This window comes from Aspergillus flavus, chromosome 7 (genome assembly GCF_009017415.1).
Source record: "Aspergillus flavus chromosome 7, complete sequence".
NCBI lineage: Eukaryota > Fungi > Ascomycota > Eurotiomycetes > Eurotiales > Aspergillaceae > Aspergillus > Aspergillus flavus.
The window spans coordinates 436733-461415 of NC_092404.1; the positions used below are offsets into that span (position 1 = coordinate 436733).

Sequence of the window (24683 nt, forward strand, 5' to 3'; positions counted from 1 at the left end):
TGGCCTGGTGAGACGCACCACATGGCATCCCGGCTGACATCTGGGAACATATCTTGGCCTGTGAAGTCTTCAGCATTACTGCCTCTTCTCCAGGAGCGACATCAGAGCCTTACACCCAGGTTGTTTTGTGCAGCTGCCACCAAGATTTTCTCCGTCACTTTGATGTCGGGACGAGCCTGGAGCAGGGTATCCATGGTGGCAGAGTCGCACTTTATGGCCATTCCTTCCAAAAGGGCATCCGAGAGAGGAAGCTTCGCCGGTCGCCTACGTGCAAGGGCAGTGATGGGTACTGATACCAGACCCCTATCTCGCTAACCAAGGAATATATTCAGAATTAGCAATCCCTAATATTGATTTGTCATCGCGTAACTAACGATGTGCTCTGAAATAGACTCGCTGGAGCCTCGTGCCGTGTCTTGCAGAACCCCCCGGTCCAGCAAGGCCTTCAGAACGCCTTCCAATGCGTGTTCTCCTTCCACATCGTGCTTCACGAGGCCGATCAAGTCCCTGGCAAGCTCGGTAGAGATTTTAATATTCTTCCTCAACAGCAACTCCACTATTTTCAAACGGCCCTCAAGGGCACCACGTTTCAACGGACACCATGACATGGCCTTCCAGGATTGCAAAGGGTCTGCTCCCTGGTTGACCAGAGTATCCACGGGCCCTACTAACCCCATTTCAGTAGCCCGGTCGATAGCTGGCTTGCACTCGCTGCGGAGTTTGTTCCATTGGTTGTCATTGGTAATCGCATGACTGTCGACTGTTGGCTCGGTGAACAGGCTATCTATTTTGCGTCCCAGGTCTGCGTTTTGAGGATTAATGTCGACAAGAGCTGCGACATGTGCCTGCCAGTGACAAGACGCATATGCAAGGAAAGGCTTTTTGGCCGCCATTTCTTGGTTCAATTCCTCGGTCTGGCAAGAAATGCAGTCAACCGTCTTCTTCGCCAGGTGATCCTTGGCAGCGCGCTCTGAGAAACGGCAACTATTCCCATCCGCATCTTCCGAGACCAGGAATACCTTCACTGAAAAGTGGGCTAATCGAGCCTCCTCACCCGATGTGCTGAACAATGATGTAGTACAAATGTCCATGACATGACGCGAAGACCGGAGTGACACGGAATCAGCCACGGTTTGCAAGTCCAGCGGCGCGGCAGAAAAGCACATGAGAATCAGAATCCCGCGTGCGATGGACCGATCCCGCTCTGCGATATTGTCTATAATGGTTTGATAGGTGGCTTCGAGCGAGTCCGGAATCGTGCGCAGTGCCTCCTTAATATGGTCGTCTGTTCGGCATTCCTCCAGCCTCTTAACCTGCAGATCAGCCCAACGAAAGCGCCTGGACAATTAAGATCAGTACCTAGAGTCGTGCATTGGGGAATGAAGGCTTGGTGTGCGTGTCGTACCGTTCTCGGGAGAGCAATAGAGTGTCGATTACCAACACCTTCGTGTCCGCATCCAGCTTTCGGAGGCTTCCACTGTCGAGCTGGGCGCGGACAAAAGTTTCAACGTCCTTGGTCAGTCGCTGCTCCAGGTTGATCGAGGGGAAGTTCTTCATTGTCTGGCTTATATCCTGCTCCGGCCGACTGGTGGCCAATATATGAATGTTTTCCTTGTACCGTTCGGCAATGCTGACCAACAAGGAGAGAAGGCTTTCTCGTTCCCGGTGGTTCGGCTTTTGTGGACATTCATCCAATGCATCAAGAACAATGTAAGCGTCTCCGGGTAAGCTCGATAGTACGCCGTCGAGCATGCCCATCGTTGTTTTCCGATCCGGCTGGCTTCCTTTCCTGCTATGCTCCTCCCGGGTCTTGCTAACGGACGGTGCAAGCGGCGTCCGACTAAGTTGTCGAACGACAGACCTCATCATACGGTCCACGCTTTGGGATTCATCATAACTGAACTGAAAGTACCAATATGCCAGGGACTTTGACGCATCTTCTTTGCAGAGACCTTCGATATCTTGCACGACAGTAGAGCTGCTGATAGTCAGAATCGATTCGCGGTCATATTGCCGTTATCGACTTACCAGAGGACTGATTTCCCGCAGCCCACTACATGATGTACGTTAGCAACGGCTTCCCCAGCAGGAATACTAGGGCACACCAATTACTGGGAGCCAGAGAACACTGCCAGGCGGCCTTTTCCAATCTTTATACTCTTCCATCTCAAGAAGCCATTTTCCCGTGTCGGAAGCCCGGCTCTCTTGGGCTCTCGTCTGCGCGTCAGAGAACGGTGCAGTTGATACCCATCCTAAGATCTTGTGTTCTTCATCGCCTAGAATAGTCAGTTAATACCTGCACGGTGTATCCTCCATTGGATCTGGACTATATTACTTAACACTTTCGAGTTCACATTTTTCAAGATGCCAATAGACTTATCTAATAGGTTGAGGGTGTCTTGAGCCGCCTCGCGGTTTCCTATATTGGATGAGCAGTTTTCTGTCTTTTTGCTAAACGGTCTACTCACGAAGGGTGTTTGTGAAGTCTGCCCACTTCGCTGCGCCTAGACGCTCCTCCTCAATTTTCCCCTTCAATTGCTCAAGTGGCTGGTCGGAGATAGCAAGGATGCTATGGTACATACGAGCTGCCGGGTGGTCAGCGATGGATTTGGGTGGATTTCGTAGGACAACATACTACTGAAACTCTCGTTCTGACCTTTGTTGTCTTCGGCAGTATAGTTCAAGATGGCCGTATAGACTCGGACGAGTGCACGGTCAAAGTTCTGGCCCCCTGCGACTTTCTGATCTCGATAGTGGGTATTTCAAAAGAATATTGAGGTGGGTGAGCGTGCCCAAATGTTCTTTCTAGTCCCGGTGAGTGGCTAGGAAAGGAGCAGAAGATACCAGAGTCTCCATCCTCTATCCTTGCTTGGAATAAGTGAGATCCGGGAACGAGGAATTCTTGTGAGGAATAGACCCATCCAAGCTGTCGGGACCTAGGCCGAACCCTACCTGAGGTACCAAGTCCGTTCTATTCACTGATTGACAGAAATAGTATGGTTTCCGTGCGCTAAAAGTGTATTGCAAGCAAAAACACGAGGGCATTTCCGTGGTAGCGGCAGAACAGTCACGCATTGTGCGGGAACTTATCAAGTGCCAAGAGATATTTTTGCCACAACAATTCAACTCACTGACCTATAGATTGAGCCGTCTTTCTGAATCTGATTGTCGGTTACGGATGTTTATGACAATTAATTGCTCAAGAAATGCCAGGGTTCCTAAACCTTCCACCAGAGATTCTCCTTTTGGTATACTGCAGCCTCGACTCCATCGCCGATGCATATTTTCTTTCTCAGACGTGTCAGCAGGCCTACCATGTCTTCAGCCGACCACAGAGTCAGCCAAAAATATTCGAATCAATCATAGTACGTTTTGATCTCCCAAGATTTGGATCAAGCTGCTAATGATTACCTAGCACAATGTCCTTCAAGACGCTGCCCCAAACCAAGCCTGGCTGGAAAAACAGTTTGGTCCCGGATCACTTTGGCGACCTAAGGAGGCTGATCTTCCAGTGGATCTAACAAACAAAGCGGCCAGAGAGTTTCTGATCAATATCGGATTCCCTTCCGTCAAGGTCCCCCGCATAGGCTTTAACTCTATCCACTTGAAAGCGTTTGCCGACAAGGGGGACAGCTTGTGTAGGTATACGGGCGAAGAGCTCTATGGGATACATGATCCTGAAGATGAAGTACCGGCTCTAAGCTTTTGTCTCGGAGAAGTATATACCCAGTTAGTCATGCTGGAGAATGAGCATGGTCATGTATTCTGGTATAATGGAGATTGCTATGATTCTTTGGGGCGTGACCGAGGTCTAGTCGCACAAGGGCTGGATAGTCTTGCCGTGCTATTGGGGATGGTGGTCGCCGTAACCAAGGATCTACGTGAAAGCCCATTAGATCTCTCTCTGGAAGAATTGGAGCGCCGGGTTGAGATCCTTAAAAGGCCGCTTGATATATTGCGGGGGAAAATGAGAGATTATGACTTTTACGCGGAGGACGCCGAATTGTGGAATGATCTGTTCTCTGAATTGTTAGATGACTGGGAATTTCGGGACGAGTCACTTGGCTCATAATCAAAATACAAGTCCATTGACAATTTTATTTTCTCTGTGTTTCTATGTGATATGAAGAATGCGCCTGTACGGGGGGCTATAGGTATTATAAAGTATTCTAATCATGGGACAGCGCCTTACTATGTAATACAGAAACACGTAACATAGGCTGTTGGAAAAACTTACCAAAGAAGATTAGCGTGTTTCATACGAGGGTTCCTGGAAGTGTCTAAGAGTATAAGCATTTGCACCACTTCTGCAACCAGCTGTACCAAACGATAGCAGTATACCCCTGCCCTGGTCCGTAAGCGCTGTGCTGATTCTGTGTCGCTTTTCCTTGTATGATGAATGATAAGATAGCGCCAAAGAACGACTAACCAGGTATTCAGGAACACCACAAACGCGGACAGGACTTGTATCCATTGTTTTGTGGTTACGGGCCTTTTCTCCATGGGCCCGAGGTTTAGAATGATATATATATGTGATCGAATACCCAAGGTGGAACTTGGTCACGTAGAGGAGAATAAAGAAAAAAAAAAGAAAAAGAAAAAGAAAAAAAGAAAAAGAGGGGAGGCTTCGTAAGCCAGACAAGGGGCAAACAGGGTTCTTTGTTTCTTTTGTTTCTTTTGCTCCGTTGTTCCTTTGGTACTTTAGTATTCAGCTCCAACCCCTCTTTGTCTTTACTCTCTCTCTCTCTCTCACATATATCAAGTACCTCCAAGGTATTCCCGGTGTTGCAGTCGACAGCAAAACTTTGTTACAGCAACTTAGACATACATCATGGCTACTTCTCCTCCCACAAGTCTATCCCAAGCCTTGGACTTTAGCCATCCAGCGGCCCCTCAACCACACTGCAGCTCCCCTCAGACATTGGGATAGGCAATGGTACGTAACAGACATTTTGCCTCCAGCATTTCCTTATTTCTTTTTTTCTTTTCTTTTCTTTTGTGTGTGTGTGTGTGAGTGAGAGAGAGAGCGCGGACTGACACGCCTCGCCGGGCTGGGTCACAGTGACAATTGGAGGCTACATCGCTTGTGTGATGGCTAAATATGCCCTCCACTATGCCCGCCACCATCCTAAGATGCAGCATCAAGTTGATCTCCGCTCAGCAGTCGTGCAGTTCTATCGCCCTGTGTTCCCCACCAAGCCGATGACGATGACGTTGCGAGAGGTGAGCATCGGCAAGGGATGGTCCACTCTGCGCGTCGAGTCATTCCAGGGTGATAAGCTTACCACTTCGGGGGATCTGGTGTGAGTAGATACCTACATAGATTGGCGAATAAATTGTAGAAAGAGAAAGCACTAATAGGAAGGGTGGGATTGTCAGACTCACCAATTTCTCAATCGAAGGCGTGACGCTTCAAACGGGCTGGCGTCCCTCGCCGGAGCCCAAACCCATCGACCTCACGAAACTCGAGACAGACAGCCATCCCGACTGGATTTCCTACCACTGCGCCTTTTACCCGGATGGGTTCCGCCGGGGACATTCCTACGCCAAGGCCTTCATCCCGAGAACCCCGCGCCGCGAAGACACCTTCGTCGAGCAGTGGATTGAACCGGGCTGGGACTGCCACCCGCAGGGCTCTCTGGTGCGGAAAGGAACAGGAACCGACACCTATGCGCGATGGACCAACGAGATGATTCAATTCATAGTGGAAATGCCCCTTCCTGTCCAAGAGAATCTGTTCCCGCCCATAGACGGCAAACCATCGACGGGAAGCATAGCGGCCACGCTCGAGTTTGCTGAGCAACAGCAGAAGGCGCGCGAGGAAGGTCGAGAAGATTGGAGAGCGCTGGAGGAGGACGGCTCCAAGACGCTCAAGGCCAGAATGGTCAATGTGTCGTTGACTTTGTCCACGGAGATCAAGCAACGCCTGCCTTCTGAGGGCGTTCGCTGGCTCTACCTGCGAAATGAATGCAAGCGCATTCTGAATGGACGGATGGATATGGAGGTTTTGCTGTTTGACGAGAAGATGGATTTGATTGCGATCAGTCATCAGACGGCCGTTCTTATTCCTCCGGCTTCTAAAATTCAGAAGTTGTGACAGTGGTGAACCCGCGGTCGGGATTTATCAGTGGCAGCTACAACTTGCGCTCTTTCTATAGTGACGGAACCTTAAACCTCAATTTGAAATGGATAGTATGCATCACAATTTCTGCTTTCCAGCCTACATACGGTGTTGCCGTTGTCCATGCACTAACCCATCCCTAGGACCGCCTCTTTTCTCAAACGCCCTACCACGACTGGAAGGACGCCGTCAACTGCAAGTCCCGAGGATCGTGGAACCTCCACTCGGTCCTCCCTCGCGGGATGGACTTCTTCATTCTCCTGTCCTCGGCGTCCGGTCTAGCCGGAATAAAAGGACAAGCGAACTATGACGCGGGGAACACGTATGAAGACGCACTAGCCCGGTACCGGGTCAGCCAAGGTGAAAAGGCCACTGCGCTAGACCTCGGCGCGATGGTTGATGACGGGATCCTGGCAGAAGATCCTAGCTTGCTGCGTCGCGTTCTCGCGTACGGCACCCTCGAGCCGATTACGCGGGCTAAGTTCTACGGCATTTTGGACTATTGTTGTGATCCGGCAAGGGAGTCGGCGACTCCTCGTGAGGCGCAGATTGCGCTTGGTCTGGGGACGGGTCGTGGTGATGGGCTGGACAGCATTGATTATGAGAGGCAGCCTATGCTGCAGCAGCTTATGCTAGCTGGGAATCGGCAACAGGTCGGAGCCGGTGCTGGTGTTGTTTCCGGGGGCGCTCAGCATGCTATCAGTGATCGAGAGCAAATAGCGGCGTCAGCGTCCCTGGAGGAAGCGGCGCAAATTGCTGCCGAGGCGATTATCAAGAAGCTGGCGAAGCCTCTGATAACGATGCAAGATGGCTCGTCGGTTGAGCGTGATCGACCATTATCGGTGCTAGGGGTGGACTCCCTTCTGGGCATTGAGTTGCGGAATTGGATTGTAAAGCAGTTTAAGGTCGATCTCGCTGTTTTTGATACTCAAGGGGCCGCCACGCTGGAGACATTGAGTCTCTTGGTTGCGCAGCGTTGCACTAAAGGAAGAGGGGTGGGTAGCTAGCAGTACGCGCACGTCTCAGTCATGTTGTGATAGGCAGGCAGGTGGCTAACCATGTGACACTGATATAGATAACGCACCACGCACCAAGTCGGCTAGTTGTAGGGGAACCATGTTTTGACGGGAATATAAGTAGATATAGTAATCTCGGCATGTTCTATGCACAGGTCGATACTCAATAGATGCCCTTATCACTTGTTGACGGGAGAGGTCATAGTGAAGGTACATGCAGCCATCTATTCCACAGTATCCTACCAGTTGCCTGGGAGGCGAGGGTGATTCTTTTAGACTTTGAAGTCATTTCTCGACCTTTACATGTTGTTATTCCAGGAGCTCTGATTGGCGGTGTGAACCAGAAATCTCAAGCTCTGCAGCTGCACAAGAAGCACCATAACCCAAGCAGCCAAGCTTTGTGCCGAAAGTTAGTCCAATGAACTCCCAGATGGAAATAGTTAAGTTAGCATATCTAGTAGACTTGAGAGCATTGATAAGGATTGCAGTACGCAACATGGAGTAGGAACAGGAAGACAATCTGGCAGGGTAATTGCCTTTCCGGAAATAGAATCGATATCTTCATTGTGCTGCCTTTCAAAGGAAAACAGCATCGGAGGTATGCATCAAATGAAAGACCATAAGGAAATTTAAACGTCATCAGAACCCAGTCGAAAAATATAGTACATAATTGACAAAAAAAACAACGTATTACTCCGCGCCAAACTCAGCCATTAGTGATTATCGAATCAATCGTATGCATCATGCGCCATGCATCATATATTGTACAGTGCGGATCTGTAGAAGCTGTTAGCGCCATTGTACGACTGCTTCCTGGTACTGAGCATCATACTGAAAATGCTTTTTTTTTTTCTTGCTTTGTTTTCCTCTGGTTTCGTATCGGACTAATGCTCGTGGACTGGCTTTCGGAAGCGAGGATAATAGAATAAAAAGAAGACGATCACAGCCAACAACACGACCAGCGTGGGTAAGAACATGAAGGTAAACAGCAGCAGACTCAAGCCAAAGGCTGCACTCTGGCCAGGAAAGAAACGACGAGCCATGATTTCACAAGCGTCCCAGAGCATTGAGGTGGATGGAGCTGAGAGAAAGGCGGTGGTGAACTTGGGCGGTCAGCAAACAGCGGCGCTAGAGCTCTTTTCGGTTGAGGGCGATCAGTACTCGACCGTCGGTTGAAGATGTGGACGGCGAGGGGATTTATTCGGTGCAAAGGTCGCAATGAGCGAGTGTCGGAAGATAGGAGAGTCAATCGGTAACTTATTGAAGCGGCTCATGGAAGGGGTTGCAACACATGCAGATGGAGATGAAGGGGAGGGAAATGAAGGTATACATTATGTCCACATCTGCTGTGCCTCCCGCTGACTAAGAACATGCGTTCTTCAATGCTGGGGGAGGAAAAATGGTATATCGAGAAAAATAAATTACTGGCTGATTCCTCAGTGCCATACGGAGTACAGGCAGCGTCTATTTCGCAAATCATATTTTACACCGTTACACCATGATCATTGCTGGAAGAATGGAAATTAGACACAGACGAAGAGAAGAGAAGTATCCGCGATCTCCCGTAAGGATTCCTCCACTATTGAGAAACGATTGGCTGGCAATAGCAGGACCCCCATTTCACTCCACCAAACTACCGGCGGCTAAAAGTAGTTGGGGTTGCCACTAAACCGGATTCGGGTGAGTGACGCCAATGGAACCTGTAAGGCACTTGTTTTTTCTGCGCAGGCAGCAACATTCCCAATCAGAGTACGATTCCTCTTTACTGGTATCATACCGTTCTGGTATGAAACAAACCGCATGTTCTGAAAGGAGCGCATCTATATATGGAAATCGTAACAGAGTATCCATCCGTACAGAAACCTAGTGGAGGCGAAACATTTCCCCTGTGAGGCACAACATCGATCATGTGGGTAGGTGGAAGGATCCAGATTAGAGGCAAACCCCCGGGGGAGAGCCATAGCTCCCCTCTAGGCAACCACATACCAATTAAATTAATTCGCTTGCAGGATTAGTTGCCATATAAAGAAATTACTGTGTAGCACCAGTGGCGTGGACAATGACAGCCATTTCCTAATAAAGTAGGTGAGTTGTTCTTTGGTCGGGATATTTCTGTTCCTTTGCAGGATACATCCTTGGAGTGTAAGAATAATGGGAATCATTGCTTACGAGTCCTTGGGAAATATTCCGAGGTTCATCCATGGCTCCTCCATTCCCGGAATTCATCCAGAATACGCGAGGCTGCAGGGCAACTGGCAACAAGGAAAAAAAGGTTCCATACTTTGGACTCTGAGAGCCAATTGCCTTGTAGGGCTGAAAGCTTGGCACGGATCCTCGGTTGTCACTTCGTTACTTCCACGGATACCAAACAGGGAGAGGAACAACACTGCTATTAATACTCACAATTAGTTATTTATCGTTATGTCGATTTTTTACCGTCCAGGAATGTTAATGTTGTGTAAGATCGACAAACAATATTTAAAATGTCCGTGGGGCGCACCCCTTGCACCCAGACAAACCCTGATTAACCGTTTTATCTCTTTCTCTTCCTTTCCCTTTCCTCCCTTCCCTTTTCCCTGCCTTTCTGCAGGGACTTTTCGTTGACCGAACCGCGGATATGCGGACAACCCTTCACCGCCTGACCATCACACCTTAAATCCCCTCTAATGAATTTATTGCTATACCTTCTGGCACAACATCCCTCAGTCGACATGGGTCTGCTTACGGGAAGCCGCCAACTCGATGCGGCCGATGCCCACAACTTTGGTGTGGATTGGGTCATCCACTACCAGTTTGAGGATACTGGTATGTTCTTCTCTAAATCAATCCGATCGTCGAGTGAAAGCCGCTCTCGCTAAACATGCTGACGTTCTCCAGAAATGCTGAAGGCCATCGAAGAATTCCGAACCCTCATCAAAGATCTGCAAGATGCGAAATTACAAGTGCAAGTTCGCCCTGGCTATGGCGCTTCGTTGTTGCTGTGCATCCGCGTCCCCCGCGACCATCTGGGGAATATGGTCTATAAATCTCGGTAGGACAAGTCACTTTCTCCACCCCGCTTTTACCAGATTTTAATACCGTCTAGAGTAAAGGATTGGCTGTATGGAATTATCCACGAACTCCCCATCGGCGACGAGCACACTTCGATCGACTCCGAAACACCGGCTGAAGAACTCCGATCCGTATACCACGCCGTCACCTGGTCCAAGGCACTCGGCGGTGCGGGCGTCACCGCGCAGTTAGGCCCGTGGAAGAACGTGGCCAGCACCTTCCCTCTGCATGATCCGACCGCCAACGCCAAATTATTGCGCAAATGGAGTCACACGCTATTGCTAAACGCAGAGGATCTGGATGCGATTCGGGCCTTGTATGGAGAGAAGGTATCTCCGGACTACATCCGCCTGGTGTACGACGCTAACGTGCCGTGATTCTAGGTCGCCTACTATTTCGCATTCATCCAATGCTACTCGACGTTCTTGGTCTTCCCTGCGGCATGGGGCATCTTTACATGGCTCTATCTAGGACCCTACTCGATTACGTCCGCTCTGGTCAACTGCCTCTGGTGCATCGTGTTTGTCGAGTATTGGAAAATCCGAGAAACCGACCTCAGCCTCCGATGGAACGTCCGGGGCGTGGGGGCCCTGAAAGTGAATCGCCCGCAGTATGTATGGGACAAGGAAGTACGCGACTCTGTCACGGGGGAGACCGTCCGTGTTTTCCCGGCGCACAAACAATTCCTTCGCCAGCTGTTGCTGCTGCCCTTTGCCTCAATTGCCGGTCTCGCATTGGGTTCATTGATCGTGGTGACATTCGCCATGGAAATCTTAATCTCGGAAGTCTACACCGGCCCATTCAAGGAATACCTCGAGTTCCTTCCGACCGTCCTTTTCTCCCTGTCACTTCCGTGGATCAACGATACCCTGACGGACATGGCCACCAAATTAACCGATTACGAAAATTATCGCACCCAGGACCAGTATGACATTGCACAGACCACAAAAACCTTCGTCATGAACTTCATCACCTCTTTCCTCCCCACGATCCTCACGGCATTTGTCTATGTCCCATTTGGCGCCCGACTGCTGCCGTATCTCGATGTGATCCGCGTTGGAAAGCTGGCAACGGCGTTCGACACCCGCCGAGTCCATATTGATCCCTCGCGGTTGCAACAAGAGGTCATTTACCTCTCGGTGATGGGACAGGTCATGAGCTTTGGGGAGGAGATTGTGCTGCCCTATGTGAAACGAGTGGTCATGCAGAAGTGGCGCGACTATCGACAAAAGAATGTGCCGGCTGGACAAGGCCGTCGTAATTCCTACCGAACCGACCAGCTTTTGAACGATTCCCCGGCTGAGGCATCCTTTCTGTCGAGAGTCCGGAACGAGACTGAAGCCGACGAGTACAACGTCCACGACGATACACTAGAGATGTGCGTTCAGTACGGGTATCTAGCACTCTTCGGCGCGTCATGGCCGCTGGTACCGCTCGGTTTTCTACTTAATAACTGGCTGGAGCTGCGGGGAGACTTCTTCAAGTTGAGTCTCGAATGCCAGCGGCCGCCCCCCATCCGAGCCGATTCCATTGGGCCGTCGCTCCAAGGATTGGAGATTCTCACTTGGCTAGGAACTTTGTCCACTGCAGCCATCGTTTACCTGTACCGCGGCAACATGGCCGACGTGCGTTTATCCACTCTCCTCTTGATCCTCCTTGCGGCGGAGTGGGCATATCTAGGGCTCCGGTTCGTTGTACGGACGGCTGTGGAGAAGATCGCCACCGGCTCGCTTCGCAAAGAGGCCGCCAAACGATATGCGCTTCGCAAGAACTATTTGGACTCCCTTACGCGAAGTACATCTCCTAAGGGTCGACAACGCGTCCGCTTCGAAGACCGTGTCAATGTTTATACCACGGGAACAGATGTCAGAACGAACTCTCAGGAGTTCCTGCACCCCGGTCATCATGAGACATCAAGTGAGCAGCGCTTCTGGTCTTGTGCCACCCAGGACACCGCGGACGCCGGCGTTCGGTTGATTAAAGCCCTCTGCATGGGAGATCGGGTGCAATCAGAGAATAAGTCCGAGAAGATAAAAAAGTGCGCATAGAGTGCGCCCATACAGCCCACCTTGAACGATAGATTCCTTTTTTTCCTCGCGTTTCCCACATTATACGGTTGACCTGTAACTATCGCTGGTGTCGATAACCTCCCTGCTGCGCGGGATCTCTCTCTATGTCTGTACCCGAGGCAACAGACTCGGCTACCATGGATTTGACATCCAAATCATTTATAACTATAGCGTTATCCATTTCAGAGATGCGCATATAGCTAGGATCTTGTACATATATTAGGGACCTTCCTTCCGTTTCCTTGAGTCACGTGCTTCTGGGGTTTTCTGCACGAATTACATTAGTCGATATCTACTATTTAATACACATCGGGTCTATTCATACATTTCTTTTGGTATTAGTATTGTAATCAAAGGGAGGGAAAGATGGTGAACCAACCACTTATTCAGTATTCATGGTCGTGAAAGTTTGAGACTGAGTCTATTGGCCCCACCCGTTGATCAAATTGCTTACTATGGACAGTTACCTCACTAGTTTCTCCAGTCTTAATCTTGGTATAGAAAGTGATAATTAACTATGGAAAATAGTACGAAAGGGGTCGATGGCTTGAGAAAAAAAGTCAGCTAGTCCGAATGGTGATCGTTTTATCACGTGGTAAAGAAATATATTTTGAGACATCCGCAACCGGCAAAGAGCACAAGTATGTATCATGCTCCATCAGGCAAATAACCTGTAGCACAACAGCTTGCATGGGTCACATGGCTTTTATTTTACGTCTAGCGAATCCACGTGCATGGATTGGTTTCAATAATTCTCCCCCGACTGGGGAAGATGATTTCCCACATCGACATTGTTCCACGGACCACACACAAGAATTTACCACTAATACCAGACCCAACCACGCTTTGCTACGTATCCTCAGTACGAAACTGGGACTCTGACAGGCAGGGTGGACCCTTCGGAAATGTGGAATGGTATGAGTTCCCCTCATCGCTTGAAATAGGTCCTCTCCGGAATGGGTCAACTCCACGGTAGGGCTGAGACATGGGATTGGTGAGGGATCTGGATTCAAGCGGGGCACGGATCTTTCGGCAACAGATGATTACGCAGCTTATGATAGGTACACCAATAATCAGTCCTTTTTCGCATGTTTCCTGCGGTATAGAGTTGATACGTGGATTGGGTAGGGATGGGCATGGATGCAGATGCTTGTTCATGCAGTAGAGGGATGCGTTGGGAAGGTAATGAGCGGTAAAGGGTGGTACGCATGCCACGAATTATCCAGATCGAAGGAAGGATGACTGAGAGGAATCGTCGAATCCTTCTAGTTCTTCAGGATCTCCAGAATGGATTAATACTAGTTATAAGACTGAATTAGTGGCAGCCCACTTTCAGCCCTACAAGGCAACGCCAAGTTCAGGGGAAAGTCAATCAGTCATCCGTGGTGACCAATCGCGGACCTCGGGTGGTTTCCCCAATTCCACCTCTTCAAGTCCGTGACCGACATTCCATTCTTTTAGTCGTCCTGTTCCCCTTTCGCTTTCATTTTCTTGTCTTTACCCGTTCCGTTAAATCAGGGTGCCCACCCGTGACACTTCTTTCTTCCCCCCTTTCCCTCTCTTCCTTCCTCTCTTTCTCTCACCATCCTCTCTTATCTCCTTCCTTCCTTTCCCCCACCTCTTTGACTTCGCTCTTCTGGAGGAGCGAGTCTCCTCCGGTCACCCAATGTGTCCCTTCTCCGAATCGAAAACCGAGCTCTTTCTTCAGGAAGAGAATGAAACGGGAAAGATTGTCCCTATGGTGACTGTCGTCCGTCGTCGCGGACGCTTGCATTTGGTCCACCCTCCCTGGTACCGGAACAGTTTATTGGCGAGCACAGGGTTTCTCGAGTTCGCCAATGCCGGTGATTTCGCTGCCAATGTGTGGAATGAGATCCCTGTACCCCGACATGCAATGATCCTGATGGCCATTGGAGGACCAATCGCTTTGTTGATGAGTATTGTCGCCCTCCGTGACTTTATATTGAGTTGGAGGAATGTCAAACTGCTCCGCGCCGAACGCCGATACCTACAATCGCTGAAACATGATTACCTGGCTTCCGCCAACCCTGACCCGGATCTGATCCGGCTGATCGACAGCCGTCTTGGCCTTGGATGGCGGGAACTGGGAACGGAGCTCATTGATCGTGTCGCGATGGACGTTTTCCTCGGTCTCGGTGCTCTCCTCGTCGGTACCGGTACAATCATGGCCATTTGGGGAGCCCATCCCAAAGTCTTCGACGCCAGTAACCTCCTGTCGGGGTTCGTGGGAAACTCCTTTGCCGCAGCGTTCGGCGTCGTCAATGCGGTCTGGTCCGTCTACCTTGCCCGGCGATTCCACCGCTACGATAGACTCTGTACGCGCGCCCCGGCCCTCTCACCGTTCCGCGACCGTCTCCACCTCCGCTTCAGTAAATTCAAGTGGCACGCCGTCGTTTCCGGTCTCACCGGTCTCATCGCCGGTGCCGCATCCATGGTTACAGCCAAAATGTGGTGGGGATACGTGGTGCTAGCCCCTTGCATGGTACTGCAGTTGTTATGCAACCGGTTCTGGCGAACCCAGTTGGGCTACGACCGTCCCATCGTCAGCGACTACGATCAACGGGGCATCCTAATCCGCGAGACGCAAGAAATCCGCGACGAAGAAAAAGACGGACCGCTACTGGATAGTCTTGCCTCTACGGTCACCCTGTTCAACGCACTCGGTGCCCTTCCCTCGCCCAGTGAGGCCCTCGACTGGACGAGTCTGGACTCTCTCGTTCAATTCATGATCACGAACGACCTCTTCGATTCCCTCTGCGACTGGCTCGCACGCGATAAATCCGTTCCTTCCGACGTCCGCGACGCCGTCTTCCGTGACCCATCTTCCTCTTCGGAACACACCGAGATTACCGTCTCTCCCCATCACCTCCTCCGCGTTCCTGTCGCATTGCAAACCAAACTGCGCGATCTTTGTCGCCATTTTCTCCAGGAGGACGGACGGAGGGTGTTGCTCTATCGGGAGCGGTATCTGTTAGAAATGATGGGGTCGATGCTCTCCAGGGAGAGCCAGTAATGTAGCACGTCCTGTATACTATTATGTACATCGCACCTGTTGGATGGGACATCGATTGGGATACTCTGTGCCGGCACATGAGGCAGTAGATCTGCAAGCATAGATATTAATATGGTTATCTTAATGAATGGAGATGTTCATATATTGGACAATTGTTGAATCATACTATTTAATGAATACACAAAGAAAGAAAGCCTTATAGAACTATATATCTACATATCTTTACATCTGTTTTCATCTACTAGTCATCAACGCTGCGCCCATAGGGGCCCCGGCGAACACATCGAAACCTCGCGTAGCTGAGAACTCAGCAATCTAAGTTAACTGATCGGTGGATCAATTATTGTGAACATGTGGGCACACTGGTACAAAGTTTTATGGATAGAAACCCCCTTTTCCAAAGAAGAAAAAAAGAAAAAGAAAAAGAGAAAAAGGAAAGGAAAGGAAAGCATACAAGAAACCAAAAACGGCACTACTACAGGTATAGGCCATGATCATTATGATCGGCTCTCTGAAGATTACCCCGAGAGCGAAAAGTCCAACCGTTTCCATAATATGCGTAGCAGCCCCTCTCACTTCTATCTACGTTTGTAGATTAATACTCCGTAGAAAACCCTTTCGTCCCCAATAAATGTGATGATGGAACTGTACATAAAAGTTGCCTCAGGCCTCTGTTTAGATATGCAGCGAAGGCCGGACAAAGAGTAAGCCCGGCACCGAACCTGACATCCATTTCCTGACCCACCCCTTTTGTCAACCCTAATCAATTAACGTCAAGGGAATCCATCCCGCGGAAACAATCTACATCACTGATATGGGTTGTAGAGGACTGTGGAATTTACACATCCATGGTTAGTAAGACTAGATTCTCTCTTTAAATTACTAGCGCTCACCCACCCCCTCCAGGAAAATGGTACCGCTCGTATCATCCTCGGGCACAGATAAGCCATCCGGATGATAAACGGACATTACGGAGGGTGAGAGAAGTACTTGATAAGCCCACCGATCTCAAGGGGTGGGTGCTATCTCCATGCCCCAGTCCGATTCATTCAAATTTAGATTATGTATACACTATCGACCTAGATGCAGGTGTTTTCATAATCTTGCTCTGGGGAAAAGCCTGATGGTACCTTGGTACCTACAGCGATACGAATCGACCTGGCTAGATTTCATGAAGAGTATTTCAGCATTCTGATCAATCATCCACTTCCACGGCCTGCGTACTTGGTAGTTGATAATACTAGCGTGGCCGATGGGTCCCAATATGAACCACTAGGTTCTGAAACACTTACTTTCGATTTTGGCATCCCTACTCCTATGAACGAGCTACAGGAGCTATTGTTTACCGACTTTGTCTTTCATTGGCGCTTCCATATTGATGACCCCTTGACATGGAGATACAGTTCCACGGTATTCAAATTGCTATGTATAGCCCTTCTTCGTCTTGCTGCCTGGGACTTCGAACTTCCAATCTCCTTCTCCTCCATTCCATCTTGGAGGCATCCAGAGGCAGACATCTATTGGTTCCACGGTTACCTGATAGTATTGCATGAAGACATCAGGTCCGAGGCCATGATAAGTGGGGCCATATTGAAGGCCAAATCATACATTAACAATCTGGAGTATGAGTGCAACGAAGTCCACTTGATCCTCATGTCACCATTTCATGTGGCTTTCGTGAAGTTGCTTCATGGCACTGTCATGGCTTCCAAGAGTCTAGCCTTATTGACAAATGTGTCGGCAAATCAATGCTCACCCGGCTTTCGTGCTCTTGTCCGGGTTCTCACATCTGACTGCCGGATAAAGTCTCGCGCTTATAGAGAAACGTGGAAGTATGATATACCGCCCGAAATTCTTCAAAGACTGCTCTACGCGTCGGAACCTCGAGATGCCGTAGCATTTTCGCAGGCTTCCTTTGTGGCCGAGCAATGCTACTATGCCTCGATTCCCCAGATCAAAGATATCGTCGTGCAAACATTCAAGTCTTCTATACCGTGCTGTGGTAAGCCTGGTGGCTTGAAAGAGGAGGGTGTTTGTTGTTCTAAATGCTATTCCTGGCAGCATATTGGGTGTGTCCGTCTGAAAAACCAGCCATTGGACAGTAACTACGTTTGTTTAAACTGTTACGAAAGTAGGACCTGTACGGTTCTCGATCCTGGTCGGATAAACAGAACAAGTTGTCGACGACGAAGGGAAGGGCACCCGGTCAAAGTTGGATGTTCTGAACAGTCACTCCAATTGCGACTTCTCAAACCCTCCCATCTACGACCAGAGTCATGGCTTGTGGGGAATCTTTGGCCGGTTCTACCTTGCCTCATAGGTTACACTATTCTTTTCAACGGCGCGTTTTCTGGCCTGGCATACGGCTTGGAGAATAAAACTTAGTACGCGACTAAGTTGGTAGCATTGATTGCACGATTTCTTGAAGATGCGTAATTAATTCTGATCATAATCCTCCCGAGCATATTGGAAGCCAAATTCCTGAGTTGGCACTTGTCAATTATTGGTAACGGATCCAACAGAGCCCAAAGGATATACACATGAATCCTGTTCTATATTAAAACCCACAGAAAACCGCTCAGAAGCTAAAAGCTAAACAAGCCACTCCTCCTCTTCCCCAACGGATAAACCACCAAAGCAGCCACAAACAATCCAACCGTAATCCCAATGGCAACCTGAACCATCCCGAACCCCAAATCCTGAACCGACTTCTGCTGTCCCACCCCGGTAGACTGAGTATCCCCATGACTAGCATTACGAGTGATATTCGACCGAATAGCATCCGCCGACTCAACACCGGCGATCAGCGACCCAGACGCCGCAAGCCCAGACGGAACGAGGACGAATATTCCCGGTAAAATAGCCGTGGCTGCATGGCCATGCCAGAGCCGACTATACAGATTTCCCATGACGCCTATGGCGAAAGCACCGACGGTATTGGCGACCTGTGTATTTGTCCCGAGGCGCTTCGTTACGAAGTAATTTGTGACGTAGCCTGTGAAGGAGATGATGACCATTACCGGGCCCTGTTTCCATTTCCCCTGGTTGATGATCAGGAGGCAGATGGAGAAGGCGATGACGAAGGGAAACCGGGCGACGTAGGGGTTTTTGAAGCCTAGGATGTTCGGGCAGGTTGTGCTAGATGTTGCGGAGCGGTCGATGAGCCCGTAGATGGTTGTTCCGACTGTGACGCCGTAGCCTAGGAAGAGGGAGTAGATGATTGCGTAAACCATGCGGATGGAGCCGGGGACGATCTTGTGGGATTGGAGTTCTAGACTGCTGCAGAGGACTGTGTAGCCTGGGAGGATGAGGGCGATGGAGGACTGGGCGATGGCGGAGAAGCAGAAGAGGCGTTGGTGTGGTGTTCCGTGGATGGTGGTTGTTATGCTGCCAATGGCCCGCGCAATGAATGAGGTTAGCACTGCTGCTGTTACTTCGAAGACGTTGGAGTAGAGTACTGAGCGGGGGGCGATGACATGTTGCATGATACCGAGTAGACAGCCGTTGAAGAATATGATGGGCATATCGATGGGTCTGGCGCCGAAGGCGAATGGGCCGACCATGGCGGTGGCTAGGCCGCAGACTAGCACGATGATGAGTTTGTTGTACCGGGGTTTGCGTTTCATGATGTCTTCTAGTTCTTGAGTTGCTTCTTCGATGCCTATAACGTCGTGGATAACGTTTTTGTAGATGTTGTGAGTCTCAGAGAGACGGCCTAGGTCGACGCCTTGCGAGACGCGGACGAGTTTGACTTCCGCTGTTCGTGTCGAAGGATCATCGAAAGACATGATCATGCAGCCTGGCACGTAGAGATACTGGCTATCCACTTGGAGTACCTTCGCGGTCATTTGCATGTACTCCTCTAAGCGATGCGTGGGGGCCCCAAATACCATGAGTGCCTTGCACAGCTGCATGATGTATCTCTCGCGCGCAATAATCTGCGCAATCTGTAAGGTAATTTGTATCTCATCTTCGAGCCTCATATTCCCCGACGAATGCTTGCTGCGTCGTTTCGATGCAGCCGTGAGTATTTCACTCGAGACTGGCGTGCTCGCTCCACTGACATTCGTCGATGCGGTAGCTAGAGCGTTGGGCGACATATTTGGTGGCTTCTTATACCATTTCATTTTCCGTGGCGTAGATGTCCCAGATGCACTCCCACCTAGAGGTGTCCCTATCTCTCTCGGAGATTGACTAGTAGTTGACATTGCACCTAAATGTACATGATCCAGCGCCCCATTAAGTTTCAGCAGCTGGGACAAAACACCTCCAGTACTACCACGGCGTCTTATACCCGCATTAGTCCACGCATCAGCAGGACTGCCCCAGTAATCCGGGCCCTTGTGCGGATAGTGTTTATTATGTCCGGGACGATGATAAGCCATTTGATCTTGGGACATTTCCCGAACCAACCGATGGGCCTCAGAGCTCGATCGATCGTGGTCATACACCTTCTCCGAAAGCGTGAGCTCGCTATTCGCTCCCGAATCAGGACGATACCGCATAGCACGCATATCGTGTTCATCAGCAGGTGGACGCCCAAGTCGAGTCGCGTATTCTCTCGCTTTCTTTGCCGCCGCATGTCTAAGCTCGTTAAGCCGGCTTAGAAGCGAACCACTAGTACCAGGTTGAGAAGACTGCGCCAGGCCCTCTTTCTCAAAACCCACACTATCCGCCCCACTATGCTGATTGAGATAGATGGACCGTTTCCTCGGCCGTGCCTCAGTGATATCTACAGATCCCAGCGTGGGCCTTTGATGGCGGCTTTCAGGTGGTGATGCATCGGGCGAGCCCTCTGACTCTGTGTCGACATCACCATACTCATATCTCAGATCTGTCCCGAAATGCACCCGATGGCGAGACGGAGACACACTGGTCGGACTGACGCTGTCTGGATTGTTCCCTTGTGTCTCAGCATTATGCTCAGGTGTTCCTGGTTCAGGGGTCCCTGGGCTTTGATTTTCGACACTCCGGTAGCTGATTAGGGAACTCTGGCTTGCTTCACTGTCGCGGCGGTTCTCGGGCATGGGGCCGGTTTGCTTGGAGGAGTTATGAATAGTCTGTCGTTGAAGTTATGGGATGTCACAGTTCTGACATTGCACGGCAAATAAAGTTGCGGTGGTTGTAGGATTGGCCGTATATGAAAGTATGGAAGCTAGTGTTGGACAATATTGTTTATATCGAGAACCGAGTGCAACGCAAAAATCAGCAACACCACATGGCCGAGGAAGCCCTGGGAAGTTAAACAAACTTCAGAATGACCCGCAGTCACAACAGTCTTAGTCAGTCCAAGGGGTATTATTCAATAGAATCCAATGTCTGGGAACGATGAAAGAACGGACAACATCTACTGGATGACCGTCCAAGAATAGCAAGTGAGCATAGACTGCGTGGAAAACCACCACGGGCCCTACCACGGGTAGATCAACGTCATATACGGATCAGCGTACGATATAACACCACCGAAAGGCAGCCTTATCGGAGTGGACAGCTGGTGTGGAACTTCCTGGACGTTGACGCATTGGGTGTAAAAGTCTATGACGCAAATGGGTGCCATGTGGGTCCGTAGGAAAATTGGAGTTTTCAAATTTATAGGACTTTAGATGCTATCACACCAACTTGATTATGATTGAATTATTCTTTTGAAGATTATCGTAACACCTTTTTACGTGGGTATTATTGTTCGTTTGGTAGTATGTGCTGGTGCTGCAAAGTCGATCGTTTTCTTGAGGTGACAATCTTCTAGCCATATGGAAGCTTCAAATGTGGATCGCCGAAGGTCTAGACATGGGTTTTCGACTTTGATAGATTCCGATCTAGAACATCGGTATAGTAATTGAGTTTTCATTCGAGCATTCCACGATAACATCGGTCATTGATTGATCGCAGAACTCGGTGTGCCCGAGGAGATCCCGGGAATAAATCTATCGGAGTCGGGAACCTTGTTAAAGTTCACCTTGCCCTCCATTTGAGTGTACAAACCTCGCGATCTCTTATGAGGACATTGGGACAGCTTAAACAGGTTGACAATCATATCATGTGGCCTGGTTTACCAGGCAACGCGTACGATTGACCGATACTACTGTTGTGCTCTGGGTATAGTCTTTGATATATTTAAAGTCAGAGATAGCCCTTTACATGACTCAGGTGTGGCTAACGGTGGTTCTCAATGTCACGCCGAGATGTAATCTTACTTTGAAGAGTTCAAAGTAAGTAGTGTAGCATTTCCCCAAGTGGCGTGTGCATGTACACAGGGGTGTACATACGGTGGCCAGGCCAAGGGCATTAGGAGATTTTTCAATGAACTGATACTTCACATTTATGCAGATGTATTGGAATTGCCTAGCTCGATGGTTCGCTATATTTTTATTTAAGCAAGATCTTGTAAATAACCTATAATTTAACGGCACGCATCAGTTAAGAAAACCCCTGACTAGGTCAATTCGGGAGGCAGAATTTCTAATCTGCCGACCTCGCACTGAATATTGCTTTGGAGCGAGTACGAGGGGAAGACGAGAACGAGGCAAATGAGCAAAATACAATTCTTAACCCTAATCCCTCAGCTAAACGTCGACTCTATTATTATCCCCTGTGGGTCTGCTAAGATTTCACTACCGTGCGGCTTTTCCGAACGCGAGAACGAAAACGAATCCGACGATCAAATAGCGCTGAGAAAACGAATAACCTCTGCAGGTGGAATTTCAACATCGTATCTGGGGGTGACTATAATGTGAAACAGCTCCACATAGTTCATACATAGCCCTTTTTACTTAATGGGTGTTGCTGCGAAGGAAGGCTATTAGATGTACGGAGTACGGAAATCTTTAGCTTCTAGGCCTATAATTACTGGCTATGCCACAGATCTTCCATCATGATTTCTCTTCTGCCTAGTTTTCTTCATGCTTTAAATTTCTGCAGCGTCGCTTAGATGTTCCAGCTGACAACACCATCTTGAATCGCGCCGACCTTGTTCTTCATTGACAATTTCACAGAGTCTCGTTGTGTTGGAGGATATCCCAGCAGCAGCAGATAAACATGAATACACGCCGCGCAGACAGCGACTCAACAGGAGATGCAATATCATTCTCCTTTTATCACTATGATCCGAGCATGGCTGGTGCCGTTATCTTCATCATTCTTTTTGCGGGAACAACCATCTTCCATATCTACCAGATGGTCAGAACCCGAACTTGGTTCTTCATCCCTTTTGTGATTGGAGGCATATGTCAGTGACACTTCTTTCGTTTGACATATAGATGACAATGAGCAAGGAATGCTAATTTGAGTAGTTGAGGTACTCGGCTACATTGGTCGCGCCATGTCCAGTCGGGAATCGCCGAACTGGACCCTGGGACCATATCTCATCCAAACCTTGTTCCTGCTCCTCGCTCCAGCCCTGCTCGCCGCTTCTATATATATGTTCCTCGGACGAATAATATTAGTTCTACAGGCGGAGTCACACGCCATCATGAGAAAGAAATGGTTAACCAAAGTGTTCGTGACGGGTGACGTCCTCTCATTCCTCTTGCAGGGCTCTGGTGAGTATTATATTAATTAAAGTCATCAATGACTTCTGCTAATTACCTTTTGAATTCTAGGTGGTGGTATTCAAAGCGGCGGCAGTCTCGACAGCATGAAACTAGGAGAAAAAATCATCGTCATCGGCCTTTTCGTCCAAATCTTCTTCTTCGGCTTTTTTATCGTCACGGCAGGCTCATTCGACATGAAATTAAAGAGGTATCCTATTCCACGATGCTACTCTGCTGAGATTCCTTGGAGGAAACATATGAACGTGTTATATGCGTCGAGCATGCTGATCATGATCCGGTCTGTATTTCGGTTAGTTGAGTATCTGCAGGGGAACAATGGGTATTTGCTGCATCATGAAATCTACCTATATGTTTTTGATGCGGTGCTGATATTTATCACCATGGTGATCTTCAATATCTGTCATCCGAGTGAAATTGGAAGGCTGTTGGCTAATCAGGCGGATTATGAACTGAAAGATACATATACTACAGTACCTTGATCTGTTCTTGTATATATATTATAAGAGACAGGGTCCATTGTTATCGAAATACTAGGTTCAGTATATGTACACATAGAAAATTTCTTCTTCTCTTAGTTGAGCATTCTTTTGATATTTACCTACCTTCAAAATAATAGGCCCGTATTCAGCTAACAGGTAATCGTTCTTACCATTCCATTTTAGAGGTATTTTCTACCTCAGTGTCGATCATGAATAGTATTTAGGAATTATATGAGTTGGCAGGTGGCACAAGGCCATCACGTGTGAGGGGACGAGGCTGAAGAATAAGATCATCATAAAGTCGCTTTTCTGTCATTTCTCGACCATACAAGCCCTCTAAGAGTCTTGCTAAGAAGTCGGACTGATACCTGACAATTGCAACCCAAAAATGGCTGACCCTATATCGGTGATTGGCACAGTTGCAGCTGTCTTGCAACTAGCACAGAGCGCCTGCAAAGCCGCCCTAGAACTTTATAATTCCTGCTCGGTTGTTCAGAATGCACCACAAGAAATTATCTCGATCAGCCGGGATGTCCATGCATTCTACATGACAATTTCCAACCTCGAAAGCTCACCCCGCAGCGACGAAGTGGCAACCGTTGTAAGCAGAGATGTGCAGATTATGACGACCCTAGAAACCCTCAAGATCCCGATTGAGAATTGTTCCAAGGCCTGTGAGGCTATAATGGAAAAACTTATCCCACATTTCCGCATTGACAGTTCATCTCAGGTATTGGCGACAGCCGATTTAACTGAGGGGACATCGCAAATCCAAAGAAGAAGATTTAGCCGTGGAAATATGAAGTGGTGTTTCGAACGGAAAGAGATCTCTGCTTTGGGGGCAGATTTGGAGCAAAAAAAAGCAACTATTATGACTGCTATAGTGATTGCACAATCTTTTGTCTCTTTTGACCCTGTTGTGTGCGGAGAATGTGCTCATATGTCTGCTTAGTACCCGCAACGGCTATGTTACCGGCTACGACCTGTTAGACGACGTACTTGTCGACAGCGTAAGATAAAAATCTCTGATAAAATTCTACATTGCTGTAGGTTTGTGTGTATTTCCTTATCCTAGTACAGGCGTTAGTTCACATCTTGCACAGTGATTCGAAGGGTAGATGTGGAGTGATTTCCTTGAGTAATTCTCGATATACTGCTGGGCAAGCGGGAAACCAACCTCAAGCTTTGAACGAAGTCCAAGTTATTATGGGGGCTAGATATCTGCAGAATTTGCTTTGGGGGGTGTTGTATCTAATTTGCTCTGGGGATTGTTCAGAAAATGAGATATTCGAGCTGAATTTTACATGACCCGACAATTCGAACTCCAGAAACAGTTGAAGAGTTAAGCCCCGAGTGGCCACCG

The 24683-nt window shown here is 49.0% G+C and overlaps 10 protein-coding genes across 10 annotated transcripts; 7 read left to right on the forward strand and 3 right to left on the reverse strand.

The window, feature by feature from the left end:
• Nucleotides 1–101: 101 nt before the first annotated feature.
• On the reverse strand, nucleotides 102–3086 carry F9C07_2280535 (uncharacterized protein; the record flags this gene model as incomplete). Its single annotated transcript, XM_041295036.2, has 8 exons — nucleotides 2636–3086; nucleotides 2469–2585; nucleotides 2336–2419; nucleotides 2106–2276; nucleotides 2029–2053; nucleotides 1406–1978; nucleotides 375–1338; nucleotides 102–311 (listed from the first exon to the last, which is right to left on the reverse strand). Exons 2-8 carry the CDS (start codon nucleotides 2578–2580, stop codon nucleotides 102–104), a joined length of 2139 nt encoding a protein of 712 aa, XP_041149919.2. The 5' UTR covers nucleotides 2581–2585; nucleotides 2636–3086.
• On the forward strand, nucleotides 3087–4192 carry F9C07_2280536 (SUKH-4 immunity protein-domain-containing protein). Its single transcript, XM_041287353.2, has 2 exons — nucleotides 3087–3365; nucleotides 3416–4192. The coding sequence occupies exons 1-2, from the start codon at nucleotides 3207–3209 to the stop codon at nucleotides 4070–4072; spliced, it is 816 nt and encodes a 271-aa protein (XP_041149920.1). The 5' UTR covers nucleotides 3087–3206; the 3' UTR covers nucleotides 4073–4192.
• F9C07_2143575 (uncharacterized protein) lies at nucleotides 4193–4659 on the reverse strand. Its single transcript, XM_071509186.1, has 2 exons — nucleotides 4430–4659; nucleotides 4193–4343 (listed from the first exon to the last, which is right to left on the reverse strand). Exons 1-2 carry the CDS (start codon nucleotides 4501–4503, stop codon nucleotides 4247–4249), a joined length of 171 nt encoding a protein of 56 aa, XP_071366837.1. The 5' UTR covers nucleotides 4504–4659; the 3' UTR covers nucleotides 4193–4246.
• A 432-nt stretch (nucleotides 4660–5091) lies between these two features.
• On the forward strand, nucleotides 5092–7128 carry F9C07_5305 (putative PKS-like enzyme; the record flags this gene model as incomplete). Its single annotated transcript, XM_071511333.1, has 3 exons — nucleotides 5092–5303; nucleotides 5362–5941; nucleotides 6265–7128. 3 exons carry the CDS (start codon nucleotides 5092–5094, stop codon nucleotides 7126–7128), a joined length of 1656 nt encoding a protein of 551 aa, XP_071366838.1.
• Nucleotides 7129–9742: 2614 nt separating this feature from the next.
• F9C07_5306 (putative plasma membrane stress response protein) lies at nucleotides 9743–12522 on the forward strand. The gene is given in 4 exon segments (XM_071511334.1): nucleotides 9743–9942; nucleotides 10015–10168; nucleotides 10223–10556; nucleotides 10572–12522. The coding sequence occupies 4 exon segments, from the start codon at nucleotides 9804–9806 to the stop codon at nucleotides 12234–12236; spliced, it is 2292 nt and encodes a 763-aa protein (XP_071366839.1). The 5' UTR covers nucleotides 9743–9803; the 3' UTR covers nucleotides 12237–12522.
• Nucleotides 12523–12624: 102 nt separating this feature from the next.
• On the forward strand, nucleotides 12625–15484 carry F9C07_2280539 (uncharacterized protein). The gene has a single exon (XM_041287354.2). The coding sequence runs from the start codon at nucleotides 13924–13926 to the stop codon at nucleotides 15289–15291; it is 1368 nt and encodes a 455-aa protein (XP_041149923.1). The 5' UTR covers nucleotides 12625–13923; the 3' UTR covers nucleotides 15292–15484.
• A 531-nt stretch (nucleotides 15485–16015) lies between these two features.
• On the forward strand, nucleotides 16016–17676 carry F9C07_2219729 (uncharacterized protein; the record flags this gene model as incomplete). Its single annotated transcript, XM_071509711.1, has 4 exons — nucleotides 16016–16142; nucleotides 16198–16382; nucleotides 16411–16511; nucleotides 16536–17676. Exons 1-4 carry the CDS (start codon nucleotides 16106–16108, stop codon nucleotides 17674–17676), a joined length of 1464 nt encoding a protein of 487 aa, XP_071366840.1. The 5' UTR covers nucleotides 16016–16105.
• A 200-nt stretch (nucleotides 17677–17876) lies between these two features.
• F9C07_5308 (DUF1212 domain membrane protein) lies at nucleotides 17877–20318 on the reverse strand (the record flags this gene model as incomplete). The annotated part of the gene is made up of 1 exon (XM_041287367.1): nucleotides 17877–20318. The coding sequence occupies one exon, from the start codon at nucleotides 20316–20318 to the stop codon at nucleotides 17877–17879; it is 2442 nt and encodes an 813-aa protein (XP_041149924.1).
• Nucleotides 20319–21904: 1586 nt separating this feature from the next.
• F9C07_2280540 (RTA1 like protein-domain-containing protein) lies at nucleotides 21905–23483 on the forward strand. The gene is made up of 3 exons (XM_041295045.2): nucleotides 21905–22516; nucleotides 22581–22829; nucleotides 22890–23483. The coding sequence occupies exons 1-3, from the start codon at nucleotides 22327–22329 to the stop codon at nucleotides 23318–23320; spliced, it is 870 nt and encodes a 289-aa protein (XP_041149925.1). The 5' UTR covers nucleotides 21905–22326; the 3' UTR covers nucleotides 23321–23483.
• A 92-nt stretch (nucleotides 23484–23575) lies between these two features.
• Nucleotides 23576–24613, forward strand: F9C07_2143584 (uncharacterized protein). The gene has a single exon (XM_071509187.1). The coding sequence runs from the start codon at nucleotides 23709–23711 to the stop codon at nucleotides 24270–24272; it is 564 nt and encodes a 187-aa protein (XP_071366841.1). The 5' UTR covers nucleotides 23576–23708; the 3' UTR covers nucleotides 24273–24613.
• The last annotated feature ends 70 nt before the right edge of the window (nucleotides 24614–24683 follow it).